At 36.3% G+C, this 18477-nt stretch overlaps 1 protein-coding gene across 1 annotated transcript in view; it reads left to right on the forward strand.

The window, feature by feature from the left end:
* Window positions 1-18477, forward strand: part of PAPPA2 (pappalysin 2) — a 2663723-nt gene that overhangs the window by 1584584 nt on the left and 1060662 nt on the right. The window contains exon 12 of the mRNA XM_044085971.1: window positions 9228-9363. Within this exon, the coding sequence (XP_043941906.1) occupies window positions 9228-9363 (136 nt within the window). The remainder of the gene's footprint in view (window positions 1-9227; window positions 9364-18477) is intronic.

The following is an 18477-nucleotide window of genomic DNA, read 5'->3' on the forward strand; positions in this document are numbered from 1 at the left end:
TGTACTTTGCCGATGAAACTAATAGTTGGTGCTATCAGTTAACTATCATACTACAAAGTTTACAAAACTGGTCACTTTTATGCTAATAGCTATTATCATTAAAAATCCCTCCCGAAATGATAGCAAACATGACTACAGCAGACAATAAAACCATAAAAGACAGTACGATCTCTGTTAACATTACGCTAACACTAAATAAAATTATCATGCTCAGCAGTCATCTCTTAATAGTCTACCTCAAAAACAGCTGTCTAATGATTTATATAATAAGACAGCTAATAAATAAATCAAAAATCTAAAGAAACTAATATTGGTGTTTAATATGTTAAACTTTAAAGCATTGCTAAGTAATTAAACTGTAATTATGAGCTGTATAAACTAATAGGATCATAGGAACTTACTAGGCTAATAGCCCTAGGGCCTTTACAAGCCTAGCAAAGTTATACCCTTATTTCCATGATTAGCACCTAAAACCCATGTCCAAGAGGGATACAGGTGGATTCCCCATGGTGAATTTATGTTTACCCATACAAATCATCCAGATTGCGTTTGAAGAGGGCCAGTGAGGGGATCTGTTTGAAATGAAGTGGGAGTCTGTCCCAAAGGTGTGGTGACCTTTGGGAGACAAATCTGTCCCTCTAGCAGGATCTATTAATGTCACATACCAGATTAAGGTCTTTAGAGCGAGTAGTCTGTGTATCATTTGACTTGCGCTTATGCAGCATTTCCAGTAAAACAGGGTCAGAGATTGTCTAATATGCAAGGCAAAGATCATCTCTGAGTAGTCTGTATGAAACAGAATAAAGTGACAGTGATTTCAGATGATCCACATAGGACAGATGCTGAAGACATTGAATTTTTCCTTGTGAGGAACCTTTGTGGTTTCTGCAGTTACTGCAGGTGCCTGGAAAGGTACATACCAAAAGGGGCATCTTACTCAATTATTGGCCTGATGAGGGAAGAGTACAGGAAGGGTATAACTGCTTTTTTTTAAGGCAGTGCCCTTATTTATGAGATGAGTAATATAGAATGCCTTTCTTACCACTGTTGAGACATGGTGATCAAAGGTAAGATTGCTGTCAACCTGCGTTTCCAGGTCTCTCACCACTGAGTGCATACTTAAGGTGTTGCTATTGATGTTGTATTTAGCAGGAACATCGCTCTTACCAAAAGGGAAATAATACATTTTTTTTGCATTGAGTTTAAGGCCATGACTTTGGCACCAATCATTTGTTTGTGTAAGTCCCTCTTGTAGGATGTTGACATCATTTGGAGATTCAATGACCACTCACAGTTTGCAGTCATCAGCAAACTTTGTCAGGCACAGACATTTAGTTTTTGCTTGTACTTCGGAGAAATAGATTCCAAAAAGTAGAGGTCCCAAGACTGACCCCTGTGGAACACCACTGGTTATTTTGACTATATGTGTTCTATCAGTGAGCCAGTTAGTGACCCATCTAATGATATAAGGGTTGATACCTTGCTGGGTGAGTTTGTCAATGATCCCTGAGTGGGGGATAGTGTCAAACACCTTGGCTAAATCTAGGTAGGCTGTATGCACAGATTTCCTCTCATCCAGGACCTTGGAGACTGTCTCAAAGAAGTCCACCAGGTTTAACAGGCATGATCTCTCTTTAACAAATCCATACTGAGTAGGATCAAGTGATTGGAGATTACCTATATCTTTGTTGATAAGGTCCATGATGATTCACTCCATGGCCTTGCAGATAAGGCTAGTCAGGCTAATATGTCTATAGTTCCTAGGGTCAGTGGAAGCACCACCTTTGTGTGTTTTCCATTCAGCTGAGAAAAAGTCTGTGCTTAAACTATGGTTGAAAAGAGTACCCAGTGATGTTGCTAATTAGTTGAGTCCATGTAGGGCACAACCTGGGATGTTTTCAGGTCCCATAGATGCTGTATTTTTGGCCTTAGAGAGGGCCTTTATGACCTGCTCTTTACAGGTACAGGGTAGGTGACAGGTGGTAGAGATCTGATGGGGTACATATGTTGGGGAAAGGGGAGTGAAGTTTTCACAAAACCTGTCAGTCAACAGGTTAGCTATGTCCACTGGCTCAGTATATGAAGTGAATTGTTATTTAACCAAGGTTAGTAATGAATTCAGTGTTCTGATGAAGTCTACCATGAGTAGATGAAAGCGCTTAACCTATGTTCTGTATAATAAAAGTGCTTGCTTCAATGGCCCGTGCTTTTGGGTGTATTTATGGGAAGTGATACTGTTTATGCAACCAGCGCTTGAGATATTTTTTCTTTGTTGGACTAAGTCGACCTTCAGTGGTAGTTGTTGTGTTGTTTTAAAATATGAAATGAGGCATACAGAATGCTCTAAACGATATTCAAATAATATGTCTGATATTGATAAAAATAAACAAATTACTATGGAAAATGTTTGAAATAAAGTCTGAATTGCATAACGCAAATAAAATAAGAGGACACGACTGCATTTTTGCTAAGCACATATTTTTTGTATTGATTAAAGTTATCTGAGTTATAAGAATTGTAAAAAGTGTTCACGTATACAGTAAAGTTATTTCACAAAATACAGCCATTTCAGAGCATATTTCTCCAAAGTACAGTATTCTGAAGAGTTTATTGTGCATTTGAATGTTATTACAAGCTCACAGAACAGTTTGTTTGTACATACTTTGTGGGCATGGCAGACAGATTTTGAAAAACCAGTGCACTTGTGTTTCACAATAAAGTTGCAGAGAACTCTAAAGTGTTTGAGCAAGAGTATGACATTTTCATACAGACTGCATTTTCTGATAAAGATGACTGTACAAAAGCATTTATTTAACTTAATTTAGCTGGGTCAGAAGCCATTGAAAGGGAATGTTCATTTGTGTATGCACCTGTTATCTTTGCAGGAGAGGGGGAAAACATCATATTGTTGTACCAGCTGAGTCAAGGGAGGACCGTGAGTGCTTACAATGGAAATTTATAGAAATGTGTAACCCCCAGACAAATATTACAATGGAAGGGCACTTATTTTATACAAGGGATCAAAAGCCTGGTGAAACTTTTGCAGCATATATAACTGACGTGAGGAATAAGGTTAAAATGTGCAAATTTGGTAATTTAAGGGATGAGCTGATAAAATACAGACTTGTATGTGGTATTAAAAATGATGCCATGAGAAAGATTTTGCTTTGTGACAGTGAGTTAACTTTAAATAAGGCCACTGAGATTTGTCATATATACAAGCTCACAGAAAAGCATGCAAATATGCTTGCAAATGAGAATAGCTTTAGAAGGCACAGTGACAAAGCTCATGTAGATAGTATGCAGCACATGGTTAAAAAAGGCCCAAGCACATGGCACAAGCTGCAGCCCCAGCAGTACTCACTGGTACACCCCAAAGATTTCCAGCAAGTTCCAGAGTTTGCACAGTCTCAGTGAAGCACAAGAGTGAGTCAGCAAACTCAAAGTATGGGCCTTCACCCAGCTTCATTGCCAACTGTGTTAATTGTGGTGGAAATCATGAATCTAAGAGGGAAAAAGGTTTATATATTGGTCAGCAATGCCACAAATGCAATAGGTGGAATCATTTCAAAAGGTTTTGTAAACCAAAAGGTCCACAGTTGATCAATTAGAAAGCTGGAACCCTAATCTTTATGCTGATGGTGTGTCAGTGCTTTTGAAACAGTCAATGCAGTAGATTTAAGGGCAAAGAATGAAGTATTCTGTGTTGTTCAGATAAATGGAAAAAACATAGAGTTCAAAGCTGACATAGGTTTCAAGTGCAGTGTTATGTCAGCAGTAGCATTTACTAGAGCATGTCATGGTGAAAGGCTTGATTTGGCAAAGTGTGTGAAGCTTGTTGCTTATGGTGGTGAAGAAATTCAAACCGAAGGCTCAGTAGTGCTTTCATGTTACTCTGCTGGGAGGTGTTATATATTATTTTATGTGGCCAAGAGGCATGTCCAGTCATTATTAGGGCTCAGTGACAGTTTGAAAATGAGACTGCTGTCATTTAATAAGGAAGTCCATGAGGTTAGCTTTGTAGATCACTACTGTAATTTCACCCAACATATTTTTTCTACATATGCTGATCATTTTGAAGACAAACTAGCATCCAGTTGTGTACTCCATAAAGTTAGACCTAAATGTCAGTCCAGTTTACCTATGCTGATCGTTTTGAAGACAAACTAGGGTCCAGTTGTGTACTCCATGAAGTTAGACCTAGATGTCAGTCCAGTTATCAGGCCATCTTGAAAAGTTCAAATAGCCATGCAGGACAGAGTCAATATCGAACTAGATAAAATGGTGCAACAGGGTGTGATTTCTCCAGTTGGTTCATCTACTCCAACTGAATGGGTATCTTCCATGGTGGCAGCTCATAAGAAAAGCTCAGATGACATTAGAATATGTATTGATCTATGAGATTTGAACATGTCTAACTCCAATGTTGTTTCCTGCTAAGGGCAATTTTTAAGAGGAGAATGTAGATCAATGTGTGTGTATGTACCTTTAAGAAGCTATCCAAGGGCTTGCACAAGTTTTTAAATACTGAGCACGTTTGAGCCTGACTGCCATTTTGTAGTTAGCTGTTGAGATGTAAGCATGTATGTTTGTAAGGTCTGTCTGTTAATCGGTTAATTTATATTTTATGATGCTGCTATCAATCCTGAAGTGTTTTTATGTAATAAAGCATCTAAACAAACTACCCTGCCTGCTTGTCATCTATGTTAGAGAGGGGCAAATGACACATACTTTTTAGATTTTATTACAGAACATATTTTGGACTGAATTCACGGAAAATTCTTGTTGCCTAACAATGTGCTTCTATAATTTAGGTATAGGTTCATAGGTTTGACATTTAGGAACCTAACCACTGCAAGTCCCACTCCTTGCTTCCTCCTGCCTATAATGGTGTTTGCTGATAGTGAGTTTATGGATCTTACCCATTCATCAAGTTTGGCTTTTTAGAAGCTATATTGTGTGACAAAAAATGGGAGCTTATTCTAGACGTTGGGATCTATAGCAAGAGGTGTTAAACCTTTGGGCCCTCGTTAAGATAATTCGTTAGGTGCAGTTCTCTTGATCTCTTTCTTTTCTGATTCAGACAAAGAAGAGTGATCGCATATGAGATGCATGCTCTTTCTATTTCTAGATGGGCACCTTCTACTGCCCATGGCTCAAGTCCTCATGCTTACATGAATTTCCATCTTCCAAATAAGATTGGGCTGAGGGGCTTCTAATGGATAATCCTAGTCAGACTTGTAATTTCTGCAATAATGATCCTATTATCTGATGATCTACTTTCACTGTAGGTATGCTGACACAATTCTACTTTTGCCTTTCAGTCCTGATGGACATATTAAAGTATCCATACTAGTTATTCCAATATCTTTATATTGCATCTTACAAGTAGTGCGAAGACTGTTATGGAAGTAAAATGCAAAATTGATCAGAAAGTGCAAATATAACATGCGAAGCTGCGCATTGTCATAATTCTTTTGCCATGTCACTGCTCAAGATATCTCAGGCTGACAACTACTTAAGGCCCTTTTATCTTAGATATATGTGAGCTCTCCTACATGACTGTAAAATCTTTCACCATTAACTTTGTTCTTGATCACCATGTTGCAGCTTTATGTGGAATGTATCGTGAAAGTGGAAGTTTAAAGTTATATACCAGTTACAACACTTTATGTTGTCAGGGAGATATTTTAAAGACAGTATTAAAATAAACACCCCCACTTCACATTCAGCAACTTTCCCCTTCAGTGGTTCTGAAACAGAAGGTAACTGATATTGTAAACTAAAAAGTAATTTAAATGCAAAAAAAATGCATGGTTGTTCAGAAAAAAATAATCTACCAATCTGTCCTTCCACCCCAGCTGTTAAAGGCGTGAAACAACAGTTAAACAACAAAAAATCATACCAAACAGATGTATGTATTACTTGAATTCCACTTTTTTTAACGTTTTCTGAAATGTTGATTTACCGAAAAGCTGATTAGTGCATACAAATCCTAGTGATACTTGCTTCTTTAACATGATGTCCTATGGAAGCCTACAAGCAGAATGAGCTCACAAGTGCACAGTACACAACAAAGCCATCCATGACCAGTTATCACTCTGAATGTCAAGTAATGAATGAACATACAAAGGCATCAATAAATACAAGTGAATCATTTTTTATTAAAAAATACAGAAATGATGAATTTAGCCCCTGATTTGGTATGAAATTCTACAATAATTCTTCTAATGCAAACTGTGCACTGGCATTTAAAACATAACTAAAATAAAGTATTCCTTTTTTAAATAATACCACAATAAAATAATAGCCTACCAAATTCTGGGGTAGGTAATGCAGGGTTTACCAAGAGGGTTTAATCACCTCACCCTTATGACCAAACCATACCACCTGTGAATTAATGCTGCATCATCCCCCAAACATAGGAGTTATGTGAGCTGACAGAATCAATCATTACTTGAAAAACAAGAGTGACCAACAAGGTTAATACTACATAACTCCCCTTCACAGATTCACAGGTTCATTGGTACTTACTAGGCTATTGATCTATAAAGCTCTTTAGAAGGCATGCTTAGCATTCCCATAGTAATTTTAAGCTCTTACAGTTTGCAATGTGAATTGCCAGAGATGGGCTGAGGAAGTATATGTTGGGGTAATTATATTTCCCCTATCCTTCAAGGCTATTGTTACTAAACCAAGGGTGAATTTACTATTACCCATTTCATTCATTCAAGTTACATTTGAATAGGGAAAGAGAAACACTTCATGTCAATTTGGTGGGAATATTTTAGACACTGATTAGACCAGTACGGTTTCTTTAGAATTTATGTTATAATTTGTGTTTACTCAAGGAGATTCCTTGCAGTCTGATACAGGACACATTTATATGAAAAAGAAAAAGAATAACTTGGTTTTCTAATGAATTATTAAGTGCCAACTCTTTGTGTCCTATAATTATTAAAATAACTTCTTCCTTAAAAAATAATAATAATAAAAAATGTCCTTTGGCGTAACGGGTGTTGTGTACCCACAACCTCCCCTGACTTTTGTAACCACACGACATGTTGCATAGCCATGGGAAAACAAGAAAATACTCTGAATGTGAAAAGTATCACTGGCTTTCGCTGCAATGAGTTCTCACCTGGTAATTCATTGGGCTTTCTAACTAAAGCTCTGAATTGTCATTGAGCTACTTCCTGCGCCAAGGTTTCAGGTTTGAATCTTTCCTCCTTCATTTGCCCATGGTGTGAACTTGAGCAAACCACTTAACCATACAGTACATTGGTGCAACTGAGAATTTAGGATAGGCTCCTCAGTGGTCTCCTGGACTGCATGCCTATTAACTACCTATGATTCTTTGATCCTATAACTTATTCTGATAAGTGGAAAGGTTATAGGTTTTCCCATTATTCTTCTATATAGGTATCTGAGCAGCCAACAAAGGAGCTAACAGTAATCTGTAATCCTTGAGGTTACATAATGACCTTTAGTGAGATCCCCTTCTCAATTGTGGCTACCTACTGAAGCACTAGGATGCTTGGTGAATTCTGGCTGGTATGGCTTACCACTCACTTTCCCATTACAAATTAAGAGTGATAATGATGAGGAGTGAAATATACATTTGGGCATTAAAAGGAATAATTCAGTACAAGAACCAATGGAAATATTTAGGACTGGTAGATGAAGGTGCTGCAGGCAAAAGGTAAGATAGAAAATTGCTTTGTGAATCTCACTGTATTTACATGGAAGTGCCAGCTTTTGTGTTGTGAATATGTGTTTATTCTTAACATCTTCCCCTAAATGCGTTAGGATTCATGCAACTTGCAGCACCATGGGGTTAACTTTGCAGTTAGCTTTTTACATCTAAATTGTTCCTTCATGAGTCTTGCTGTCTGTAGTGTCAATCATCTTACCTGTATAACCCTGCACTCATTCATTATCATGATAGCTATATTATCAAGTTTTTATTGCAGACAGATGAAAATGAAATAATGAAAGATGTAATGTATAAACATTTCCCTTCCATTCGGTATACAACACAGACATCAAGAAATCAGCCAGCCATGAATTGAACAAATTCTTGCCCATGAAGGAGGGACTAGGTTGTACCTGTCATAATCTTGGAGGTGGGGTTAGGAAGGAAAAAGACAAGACAGTGCTGGATGGATTATTTTTTATAAATTGACAAAGACAAGGTTTTAGCTAGGCAGAAGGAAGCAATGAAAAATAAGGAAGAATGCCAAACAAACATCAAGTTACTGGAACAAAGAAGTAGGCTAATTCAATTCAAATTAAGTCATCTTCAGGGTACAGATGGTTAAGGTCTGACCGTACCCCAGATAATGCGGATTTGATTAGTGGTCTGAGTACAAGAAGTATTAGTCAAAGAGAGACTGCAGTAAGCAGGTAACTTCACAGCACTTCCATCCATGTGAAAATACATGTCTGCTCCTCTCACTGGCACTATCTCTTTCACGAAAATGTGAAACTGCGGCTTCATAAGCTCAATTAACAGGCTGTGGGAGCCATTTAAGGCCTGCCAGCATGCTCCAAAAGTACTGCAGGTTTGCAAAAGTGTGCAGATGCATTAGGGTTCAGTGACAGCATGGCATTAAAACACAATTGTTTGGCAACAAGTGGAACACTATATGCAGAAAAGAAAAAAAATCAAACCTGCTAATGCCTTGCCAGTGGCCATCTCTTACCACTAAGAATGAGGACATGGAGACTCCACAAAGCAAATTTCCACTGGGGAAAAGACTGCAGCGGAGTTATGTGGAATGCTCTGGTCAATAGGAGAGCTATAAGGGTGATGTCAAAGAATGATATAAAGGCAGATGATAAGGGTCTAGAAAGAAGACAAGATGAAAAAAATGATTCCTGATTTCAAGATATTGAAAGTGGTTTAGTGTCGCTAAAGATAGCACATTTAATTAGGTTCATTCATTCATGTACTGCTTTGTTGAGGAAATGAATGCATTCTCAGCTTGGTTTTCTTATTTAAATTAAGCATTCTGTATCATATCTTCATGTAGAAACTAGCTTTTGCCATAATTCTGTGCTCATTTTGTTATTTCAACATTTATATTAGAAAAAATCTATATGACAACTTGCGTTATGATTTATATTAAATTTCAATCTATGTGACTGTCAACAGCCATTATAGTGTTAAATCAGGTTTTATAAAAAAAAGTCTTCAAGGTTTGATTCTGTGATGTCATTCACAGGTATGTTTTGACCATCCTGTGGTGACGACATCGGTCATTATCTATTTGGCCTTTGATGGAGAGGCATGGGGAGTCCATACAAGGACAAGAGTGGCTCTGCAGCTTATTGACACAAGTGAACATAATCACTCCATTGGTAAGTGACCCTTACTTAAAGAATTATTAAAGGGCAGTAGGGATTACTTAGCAGTGCACCCCAGCAATGTCCTAAAATTGTCCACTTCAGTCATGTTTTCTTTAATCATAGATTGTCAAAAACATGTCACTTTTCATGCTTATTACTTTAATTATATGCTCACTTTAAATCACATCAACATAGTAAGCATATTTTTAGCCTCTACCCATATGCTATTACACATTTATTTCATATTTTCAGATTATATCAAAACAACACAGTAAGATGTTTCATAGCCTTTATCCTTGTGTTAGTGTGTTTATTATTTTAAAATAGGATATCTAATAATAAATTGTGCAGTACATATTGCAAACTTGTGAAACACATAGAATGAGATAGATTTTTATTCTTTCCTCAAGGCACAGTAGCTGGTAGCATTTACTCAGTAAATATTGTTAACCTGGCTAAACCTGAATATGCTGTAAAACCAAGTACAAGTGGCTTGCTCAGAACATGTGACAGTTTTAAGAGCTAGCAAAGTATTCATTTATGAATCTTCCTTGCCCCTCCTTCTACAGTTCTAAGCTGTCTGTACATAATGAAGTATAGAATCTCCATTAATGAAATGTAGTACTGGTGGTTTGCAGTTCAGCCTGTGTTCATATATATATATATATATATATATATATATATATATATATATATATATATGCAGACAAAAATATATACATACACACACACACACACACACACACACACACACAAAGTCTGCCAATCAGGTCTTTTCTTTGTGCTCTGCCTCCAGCCTCACATTTTACCATAAAAAAGAGAGAGAGAGAGAAGATAATCCTTCTTCAATTGGCTCACTAACCTGGTGGCCAGATGCATACCTCTCTATGAATCCAAAAAAAAAAAAGAAAAGTCTTTGATCAGGTACCTGGGGCTCCTGAAATGCAAGAGCCAAGCAGGTCCCATCTCGATTCCATACTGCCATCCCTCTTTTGAAAGTGTAGTAAGCAGTTGCTACAATTTATACTCTGCACAGAGTATTGTAACCCTTAGGTTTTACTTTAAAAAAAATCATTGTTTTTTTTTTTTTTTTTTTTTTTTTTTTACTTAGACGGTGGTAAACAGCTGGCTGCAATATAGCAAAATGTTGCTACAATTTATACTCTGCATGGTGTGCTACAACAGGTTTTAGTTTAAAAAAAGGAAAAGTTTTAAACTCTAGCAGACTGCTTGCTACAATGTAACCACAGACAGTGCACAAGTTTGACTGCAAATGCAATTCTAGCTTTTAAAGACCATTATACATTAAAAAGTGATTGTGATTGGCTGATCATGTCCCCCAAAGACTGCTACATACATAAAATAAATGTAAAATTAACACTGCTGTGAGTAGTGTCACCCATCATTTCTGTGCCTGTAATTGGACCCCTAGTTTATTGTATTCCATAGCCCTGCAGTATTTGGAATTCATAGTAAACTGTAATTTAATTTCTGATAATGACCTGACATCCTAGCCTACCTGACAACCATATTGTCAGTAGCTAACATCTCCTCAATCTTCACCACATTCTAAAACCAAAAAAAGGCCTTCCAGTGCCATCATTCTGCTCGAGCTGGCAGAGAGTAGAGAGGAGTGATGTAACATTGTAATCTCATCTCTGTTTGGGGTAAAATGTTGGGGTGCATGCCAGGGGTTCTCAGTCTAATGGTACAATCCACAGTGGCACCACAGACCTCATGGGAGCACTGACTCCAATTTGGGCAGTGCAGTTTTGAGGGGCTGTGTGGAAATGAGTGATATAACCTTGTGAAACTCATGGCAAACTGATCTCTGCAGCTTGTTATTGGGTGTTTGTAGTGGGAATAAGGGCAAATGAAAGAAACGCATGATGGTTGCGTACATGACAGCACCTCTCAGCCAGCCCTCACCTCAGGTGAAGTGAAAAAGAATATGCCAGCTGGCTGAGAGGTGACTGATGGCTGTCAGAAAGTTATTTCTATTGTTTACTGCAATGACTGGATCTTGTTTATCATACCCCAATCAAGCCTGATGGTGATATGGTTGTATCACAGTAGACCAGCTTTTTTTGAACAAAACAGATTTCCTGAAATGTTTATGAATCAGTACAATTATTGCAAATAAATTACAACTCCACAAAGTTACACATCATATCAACAAAGAAGAAAAGAGGGAGAAAACAAGAAATAAAACAGATAATATTAAAACTATTTAAATAACTTCTTATATTTGAATACATACATAAATGCTGATATATCTGGTATATACATTTACTTTTCAGTAACGGATTATAGCAAAAGAGCACAAAGATACAGCGATAATCATTCATAAGTGTATCCCTCTCATTCTGCATCTTGTATGGTTTATTTTTATGAATATGTGTATATGGGATCACTACGGAATACCGAAATTCCACAATCCCGAGACTGTAAATCCCAAGAAACAGAATCTCGAGAATGCAGAATCTCGAACATTAAAAAAAAACTAAAACATCCAACAAACTATTCTAACCGTATACAGGGGAGCAAGCCCCCCACACCCCCTGCAACTTAAATATACCAACTCAGAGATCGCACTACAGTGGAGTGAACAGCAAAGTTCCTGTTCTGCACTGTACGGCAATCCCCAGTCACTACTTTTGAGATTCTACAATCTCGAGATTCTGGTCCTCGGGATTTAGAGTCTCAGGATTGTGGAATTTCAATATTCCATAGTGACCCTGGGTGTGTGTGTGTGTGTGTGTGTGTGTGTGTGTGTGTGTGTGTGTGTATATATATATATATATATATATATATATATATATATATATATATATAGATGGGTCTACTACCGTATATTGAAATTACACTATTTCAAAATACGATAGTAGTATCCCACTAATGCGAAAGTGAACTTCAACGAAATGCACTTTCGCGAAAGTCACTAGAACAAACGAAGGGTTAGGGCTTGGGTTATGGATAATGGATAGCTAGTAGGGCAATCCACTATCCTTAACCCAAGCCCTATCCCTATGGTCTGTGACTACTGCACCACAGTGCAGGAAATTGTATTTCCTCAACTGAGCAGTAGTTACAGACCTATTTCCTGTACTGTGGTGCAGTAGTTATGGACCTTAGGGTTAGGACTTGGGTTAAAGATAGTAGATAGCCCTACTAGCTATGCACTATCCTTAAACCAAGCCCTAACCCTAAGGTCCGTGACTACCGCACCACAGTGCAGGAAACTGTATTTCCTCCACTGAGCAGTAGTTACAGACCTATTTCCTGTACTGTGGTGTGGTAGTCACTGACCTTAGGGTTAGGGCTTGGGTTAAGGATAGTGGATAACCGTACTAGCTATCCACTATCCTTAACCCAAGCCCTAACCCTAAGGTCCATCACTACCACACCACAGTGCAGGAAATGTCCCGTTCGACATAATGACTTTCGCGAAAGTGCACTTTCGCGTTAGTGGGACACTACTATCATATTTTGAAATAGTGTAATTTTGATGTACGGTAGTAGACCCATACACATATGTGTTTACTTCTTTCATCCACTCTTCTGGCAATTTCTTCTAGAACATAAAGGACATAGTCACGATCTTGACCATGCCCAGCTGGACCTATAGTAAGTCAGTAATGTCATGCCTTTTAGAGAGATTTTATCCTCTAAAAGCCAAAATGGAAATTTCACCCAAATTTGACCAAGGGTTTTCAGAGGCTCATTCTACTTTACAACAGACTTTCCTCCAAATCACATTGTCGGTGGGCCCTTTCAAATCAGATGTAATAGTCTGCATTAGGATAGGGACACCTTCAGAAAAGGTTAAAGCCTCCCCCAGTTCTTAACTTCTGATTTAGGAAATGTATATTGTCATAAGAAGATGGTTTTATATAAGGTGAGAACTGTCATGGGAGGGAGAGTAAGGTGCTACCACTATGTCAAAATACTATCAACACTTATCCTCAGTTATGTGACCTACCTACCCATCCATTTTAACAGCTATAAATTCAATTAAAGTGTGTTCCTTGACTTAAGGACTTGTACAAGGCCATCATCTTGATATTAGTTCTTTCATCATTGTTCCTGAAAGTCAATGGAATGAACACCTCTTCTTTAGAACTGCCAATGGTCAGTTTGCAAAATGTACCCATAGCATTACAAATATATAAATACTGCTTCTGTGGAATTCTCTTTTCATGTATTACAGAATCAGTCTTATTATTGCCCTGTTCCACTCTAAAGGTTAAAAAAACATTAAATTGCATTTTTTTCCTAATGATTAGTCAACATGTGACTTTATTTTTATTTTACATTTGTTTACTGGGGGAGTACAATGGTCACAATTTATCATTTCCAGGTATTGCCCATTAGTTAATGCAATGCATACATTAAATTAGTTATCTGTTACCATATATTATTATTGTAATATAATTGTCTTAACATTGTTCTTTGTACTGTTTTTCTGTATTGTGTTTTGTTTCTCTGTGTTGTGGTTCTGGCAGCCACTGTTAACTTGGGTCTATATTAGTACAGCAAAAGTTTAGCTTGTCGAACACCGACATATCAACAGCTAAACAGCGAAAGCTTAAAACTGCGAATGGCCAGTTCTGCAAATTTTTTTATAGGGAAAAAAATTGCTTGGCTGTTATCAGCAATTTGCCTTTTTCCCCAATGTACAGCAATCTTGGAGTTGGTATATTTAGTTAGGGGGTGTGTGGGGAGCACAGCCCCCACTTGGGGGTGTGGTAGTCGAAGCCCCCCACTTAATTAGAGTTTAAAAGTTTGTTTTAGTGTCTGATGGCCAAGAAAAGTTTTTCTCTAGGAAAAAGTTTGCAGAAGTGGCCGTTCGCGGTTTTAAGCTTTCGCTGTTTAGCTGTCGATGTTTGGGTGTTCAACAAGCTAAGCAGTTGATTTTATAATATAGACCCTGTTAACACTACAGTCTCTCAGCACTATGGTTCTGACAATAATTATTCAGCGTTTTGTAGTTAGAATCAGCTCACCACAACCCCTGCCTGATTAACAAATCAAATCAACTAAAATGCCGAAGCGCTAATGCAATATTAAAATATATTATTAAAGCTGCAGGAAAAAAATATATCTCCCCATCCTTTCTCTGCATTCAGTATAATATATGCATCACAAAGCATTGTTATTGTTAAAATAACATTAGCATGCTGTCAGATCTGGAGCTGGAAATTGTATTCCTCATCTGTTATGTAGCTGTATTTACTCTAAAAATGTATGTTTTGCAGTAAACATGCTTCTGTTAGTGTATTTTGGGGTTATGGGCATCACAGAACAACAATAAGTTCTTTACAATATGCAATGTACAGTGCAGTGCTGTTACCAATGTAGTATGAAACTGCTGCAAACCAAGACCAAAAGACACGGACTTGGTTTGGAGCAGTTTTTTAATTTTCCAGTGATTTTGTGTCTTTTCAAGTTTTTTCAATGTAGTATGAAACTATAATCTCAGAACCACAGAAAGAGAGCTGTATTATCCTATCCATTTTGTAGTCATCTTTACTGTACAAAGTTGTGTAATGTACAAAGCACTGACATTATCAGTGTATATTGGCTAAAAGTAAAATAGTTATTATTCAACTGTAATATGTTTGTTATAATATATCCTTCCCAAATTAGTGGTACTATCGGCATAACATTAAAAATACTATCAGAAATATGCTTGGAAACATTAATTTCTCCATCCATTCTGTAATCTGCCCATTGCATAAAGCAGTGCTACAGTTAGAGTGCATTAGGCAAATGAGTGCAATGAAGCAATAATACACAAACTCCAATATGTGTTGTACAAACAGTAACTGATATTGTTTTTGTTGTGCACTACACAGATGGGCATCACATAAAAAATGTATCATTTCACTATGTAATATACAATGATTCTGCCAGAAATATAATAAAAGCAGCAAAGTTAAATAAATTCTCCACTCTGTTTCTTTCTCTAAGAATTATAGGAAGTAGTTAAAAAAAAAAAAAAAAACGAAAAAATGTGCAGGCATTTTTGGATCCATTACATGGTTGCTAGCACTGAGCTTATATGACTGAGGTAACAAATTCTGCAAATAAGTTGAATAGCATGTGTTAGTCATCCAAATGGGACACAACAGGTGTACACCAGTGCAGTGTTCTAATAGAAATACAAAGAATTATAACTATCGCATGACTGCATTTCATATTTTTATGTTACTTTCATATCATGCAATAAGGTATGATTTTACATCCCCATATATACAGTTAAATGTTTCAAATATAAACAATTACAACCACCTTACGCCTCTATTATTTTAATTCTGTTACCTTCTTATGATACTATAAAGTATGTTTTTACACCTTCATATGCAGCAGTAAAATTTTCTTATACATAATAGTCTACAGAAAAAAGTATAGAGTGATAATATTTAGAATGCGACAGACATATTCTCTTGCACCAGATTTATTTTGCATCCTTTATTGTTTTGCATTTCTTTATAATCAAATATTAAATAAATAAAATCAGAAAAACTTAAGAAATTTGCTAACATTCTTAAAGGTTCATAGGTTCATTGGTGAATACTACACTAAATGCCCTGCATCTTAAAATGTTACACAATTATTACTGTTTATTATTAAAAAAATACTGCCAAACATTATTTTTAAATTAATAAAATACTCGTATTGCAACATAATTAAGTGAAACACTACTAAAAGAATACTCTAATTAAATGACTTTTGATATTCCTTAAGTGTAGACAAAAAACAAACTGACCGAGCAAAGTATGCAGAGGTAATTAAATCTGAAAAGAAATGATTTGACTAATAGTCCCTTTAATCAGTACCATAAAAAAAGCCTGTATAGATAAAACATACTACAGCAGCACAAAAGCGTCTATTAATGAATTATTATTAACATTACTTTGTTATATTCTAAACCTTATTGCCTTATCATTTTAATATATGTAGCATTTCACTATAAAGTCACATAAAACATCCATGTACATTAACAGAGTCCAATCTTACCCATTTATTAATATTATACATATTGTATTATTTTGTATTATATCAATAACATATACTTCACATATATGTAATATGCACAACATCCCTCCGTGCATGTAGACTTCTGCTAAACTGTTTGTTCATAAACATTAAAAGTGAACCAGGTTGCATATTGCTGAGATATTCACTTATCAAAATCAATTGCTTTCCTTCAGCTACCAAATATAGTACAACTAAGAACTAATGCTGAACAAATTCACCAGTTTTATTACACATCTTAATAGCATGTAGTTAAAAAACTGTGAGCAAGCTATTCCGTATTGACAGAACTGAGTGGCAAAAATATAGGTTCATGTGTCAATAATAGGCAGTGTTTACATAGGTATTTTACACCCCACGCAAACTCTAAATAATTTTTCCTCAGGTAGATAGCAAACATTGGAGGTGTGGTCAGGAAGAAAGAGGTAACTGTAAAGATATTTTCTGGAAGTGTAATGAGTTGGCAGACTTTAAAAAGTTCCTGCAGACTACTCTAACATAAACATTGGATGAGCAAATTGGTGTAACTCAGAAAACATTTTTTAGCTATGATACAGAATAGGAATTGTTCAGACAAAGGAAGGCTTTTCTGAGTTTAATTCTAGTGGCTTCCAAAACAGCAATTACTAGAAAATGGAAAGCAAAGTCTAAACTAACTGTACTAGAAGTAGTGAATATTGTAACAGAGATAAAACAACAGGAAGTGGGATCTTTACACAAGGGTAGGAGCAAATTATATAGAAAAATGGGAACTGTGGGAACAATACATGCAGAATAATGTTTTGGCAGAGGAATGAGGTTTAAGGGAAGGCAGGAATTGAATGAGCATTGTTATGTTTGAATGACAGTGACTGGATAGATTACAAGTGATGTACAGAGTTTGGAAATGAAAATATGTCAATGTGGTTTGTTTTCATGTATATAAAGGTATGATTGCTGATGTCATAAGTGCTAGTTTAATAAGGATGTTTCTTGTTTAAAAATATACAAACATATATAGCCAAGCCATGAAGTATAGTCAGTAAATTTATGCAATTTCATGATAAGGGCCAGGCTACAAGTCTCTAGGGCAAATGTATGTGCTCCTGTCTAAACATTATGACTTAACTTGGAAGGATACTAAGGTGTTACACCAATAAAAATTTCAAGGAACAAGCATTCCATTTATTGGTAACACTTTGGGTAATGAATATTGTTTATATTATGATGTAAGTTAAGAGTTTTGGAGTAAAAGTTTCTAACATTGCCACATGTTCTGCTAGGGCAGCCCTTTTCCCATAATTCAGTTCATTAGAAAGTCTGGATCTTTAAACTGGAGTATACTTTTACATCTTCATATACAGAAATAACATTATATTCAGTGATCAGTCTCATAATGATAGAATATATGCAGACTGGATTTTCAGGATATACCCTTGATAAAAATCTGACCAAAAAAAGATGTCTGTGAGGATATCAGATATTGTTATCTGTGCTATCATGTCTGGCTACAGTTTTGTTAATACTTGTAAATAGTAAATAATTCTAACTTACACTGTGTTATAAATGTCAGTCTGACTAATGTGGCTATAATTTTGTAAATAAGTTTGTGTTTTTGATTGCTTCTTTGATTTGTGTAAGATGTTTGAATCAAACAGGTCCTGCTGGCTTCTAAATGTACATGCCTTTTAAAAAGAATTCTGAAGGCAGGTTGTGCCAGTCAGCTAACCTAGAATGATGTCATTGTGTACCAGAGCTGAAAGGAATGGAATCACCACAGCAGCTGTTTTTGTTTACTTTTCAAAAGTATATAATTAGAGAGTAGAATTTTCATAGAATTCTCATAATAGCTTTCTCTGACTTTTAAAAAATGCTGCTATAAAAAGCAGGTTCTGCATTAGTTGCACTTGTTAATAGTTGAGATGAGTTGAGTTGCAGCAGTTGTAGTAGTCAGTGGTTGTTTTCCAGATCAGTATTTATCACTCAGATATCTATTGATATCTGTCGGTGTTTTTGTTTAATAAATCGAGTGGATATTATTCGCTGGGTTTCCTGTTTTGGCTCATTGCACTCCTTTCTGGACTTATTGGTGACATTTGAGTGCTT

This window comes from Protopterus annectens, chromosome 10.part0 (assembly GCF_019279795.1).
Source record: "Protopterus annectens isolate FY-2018-M chromosome 10.part0, PAN1.0, whole genome shotgun sequence".
NCBI lineage: Eukaryota > Metazoa > Chordata > Ceratodontiformes > Protopteridae > Protopterus > Protopterus annectens.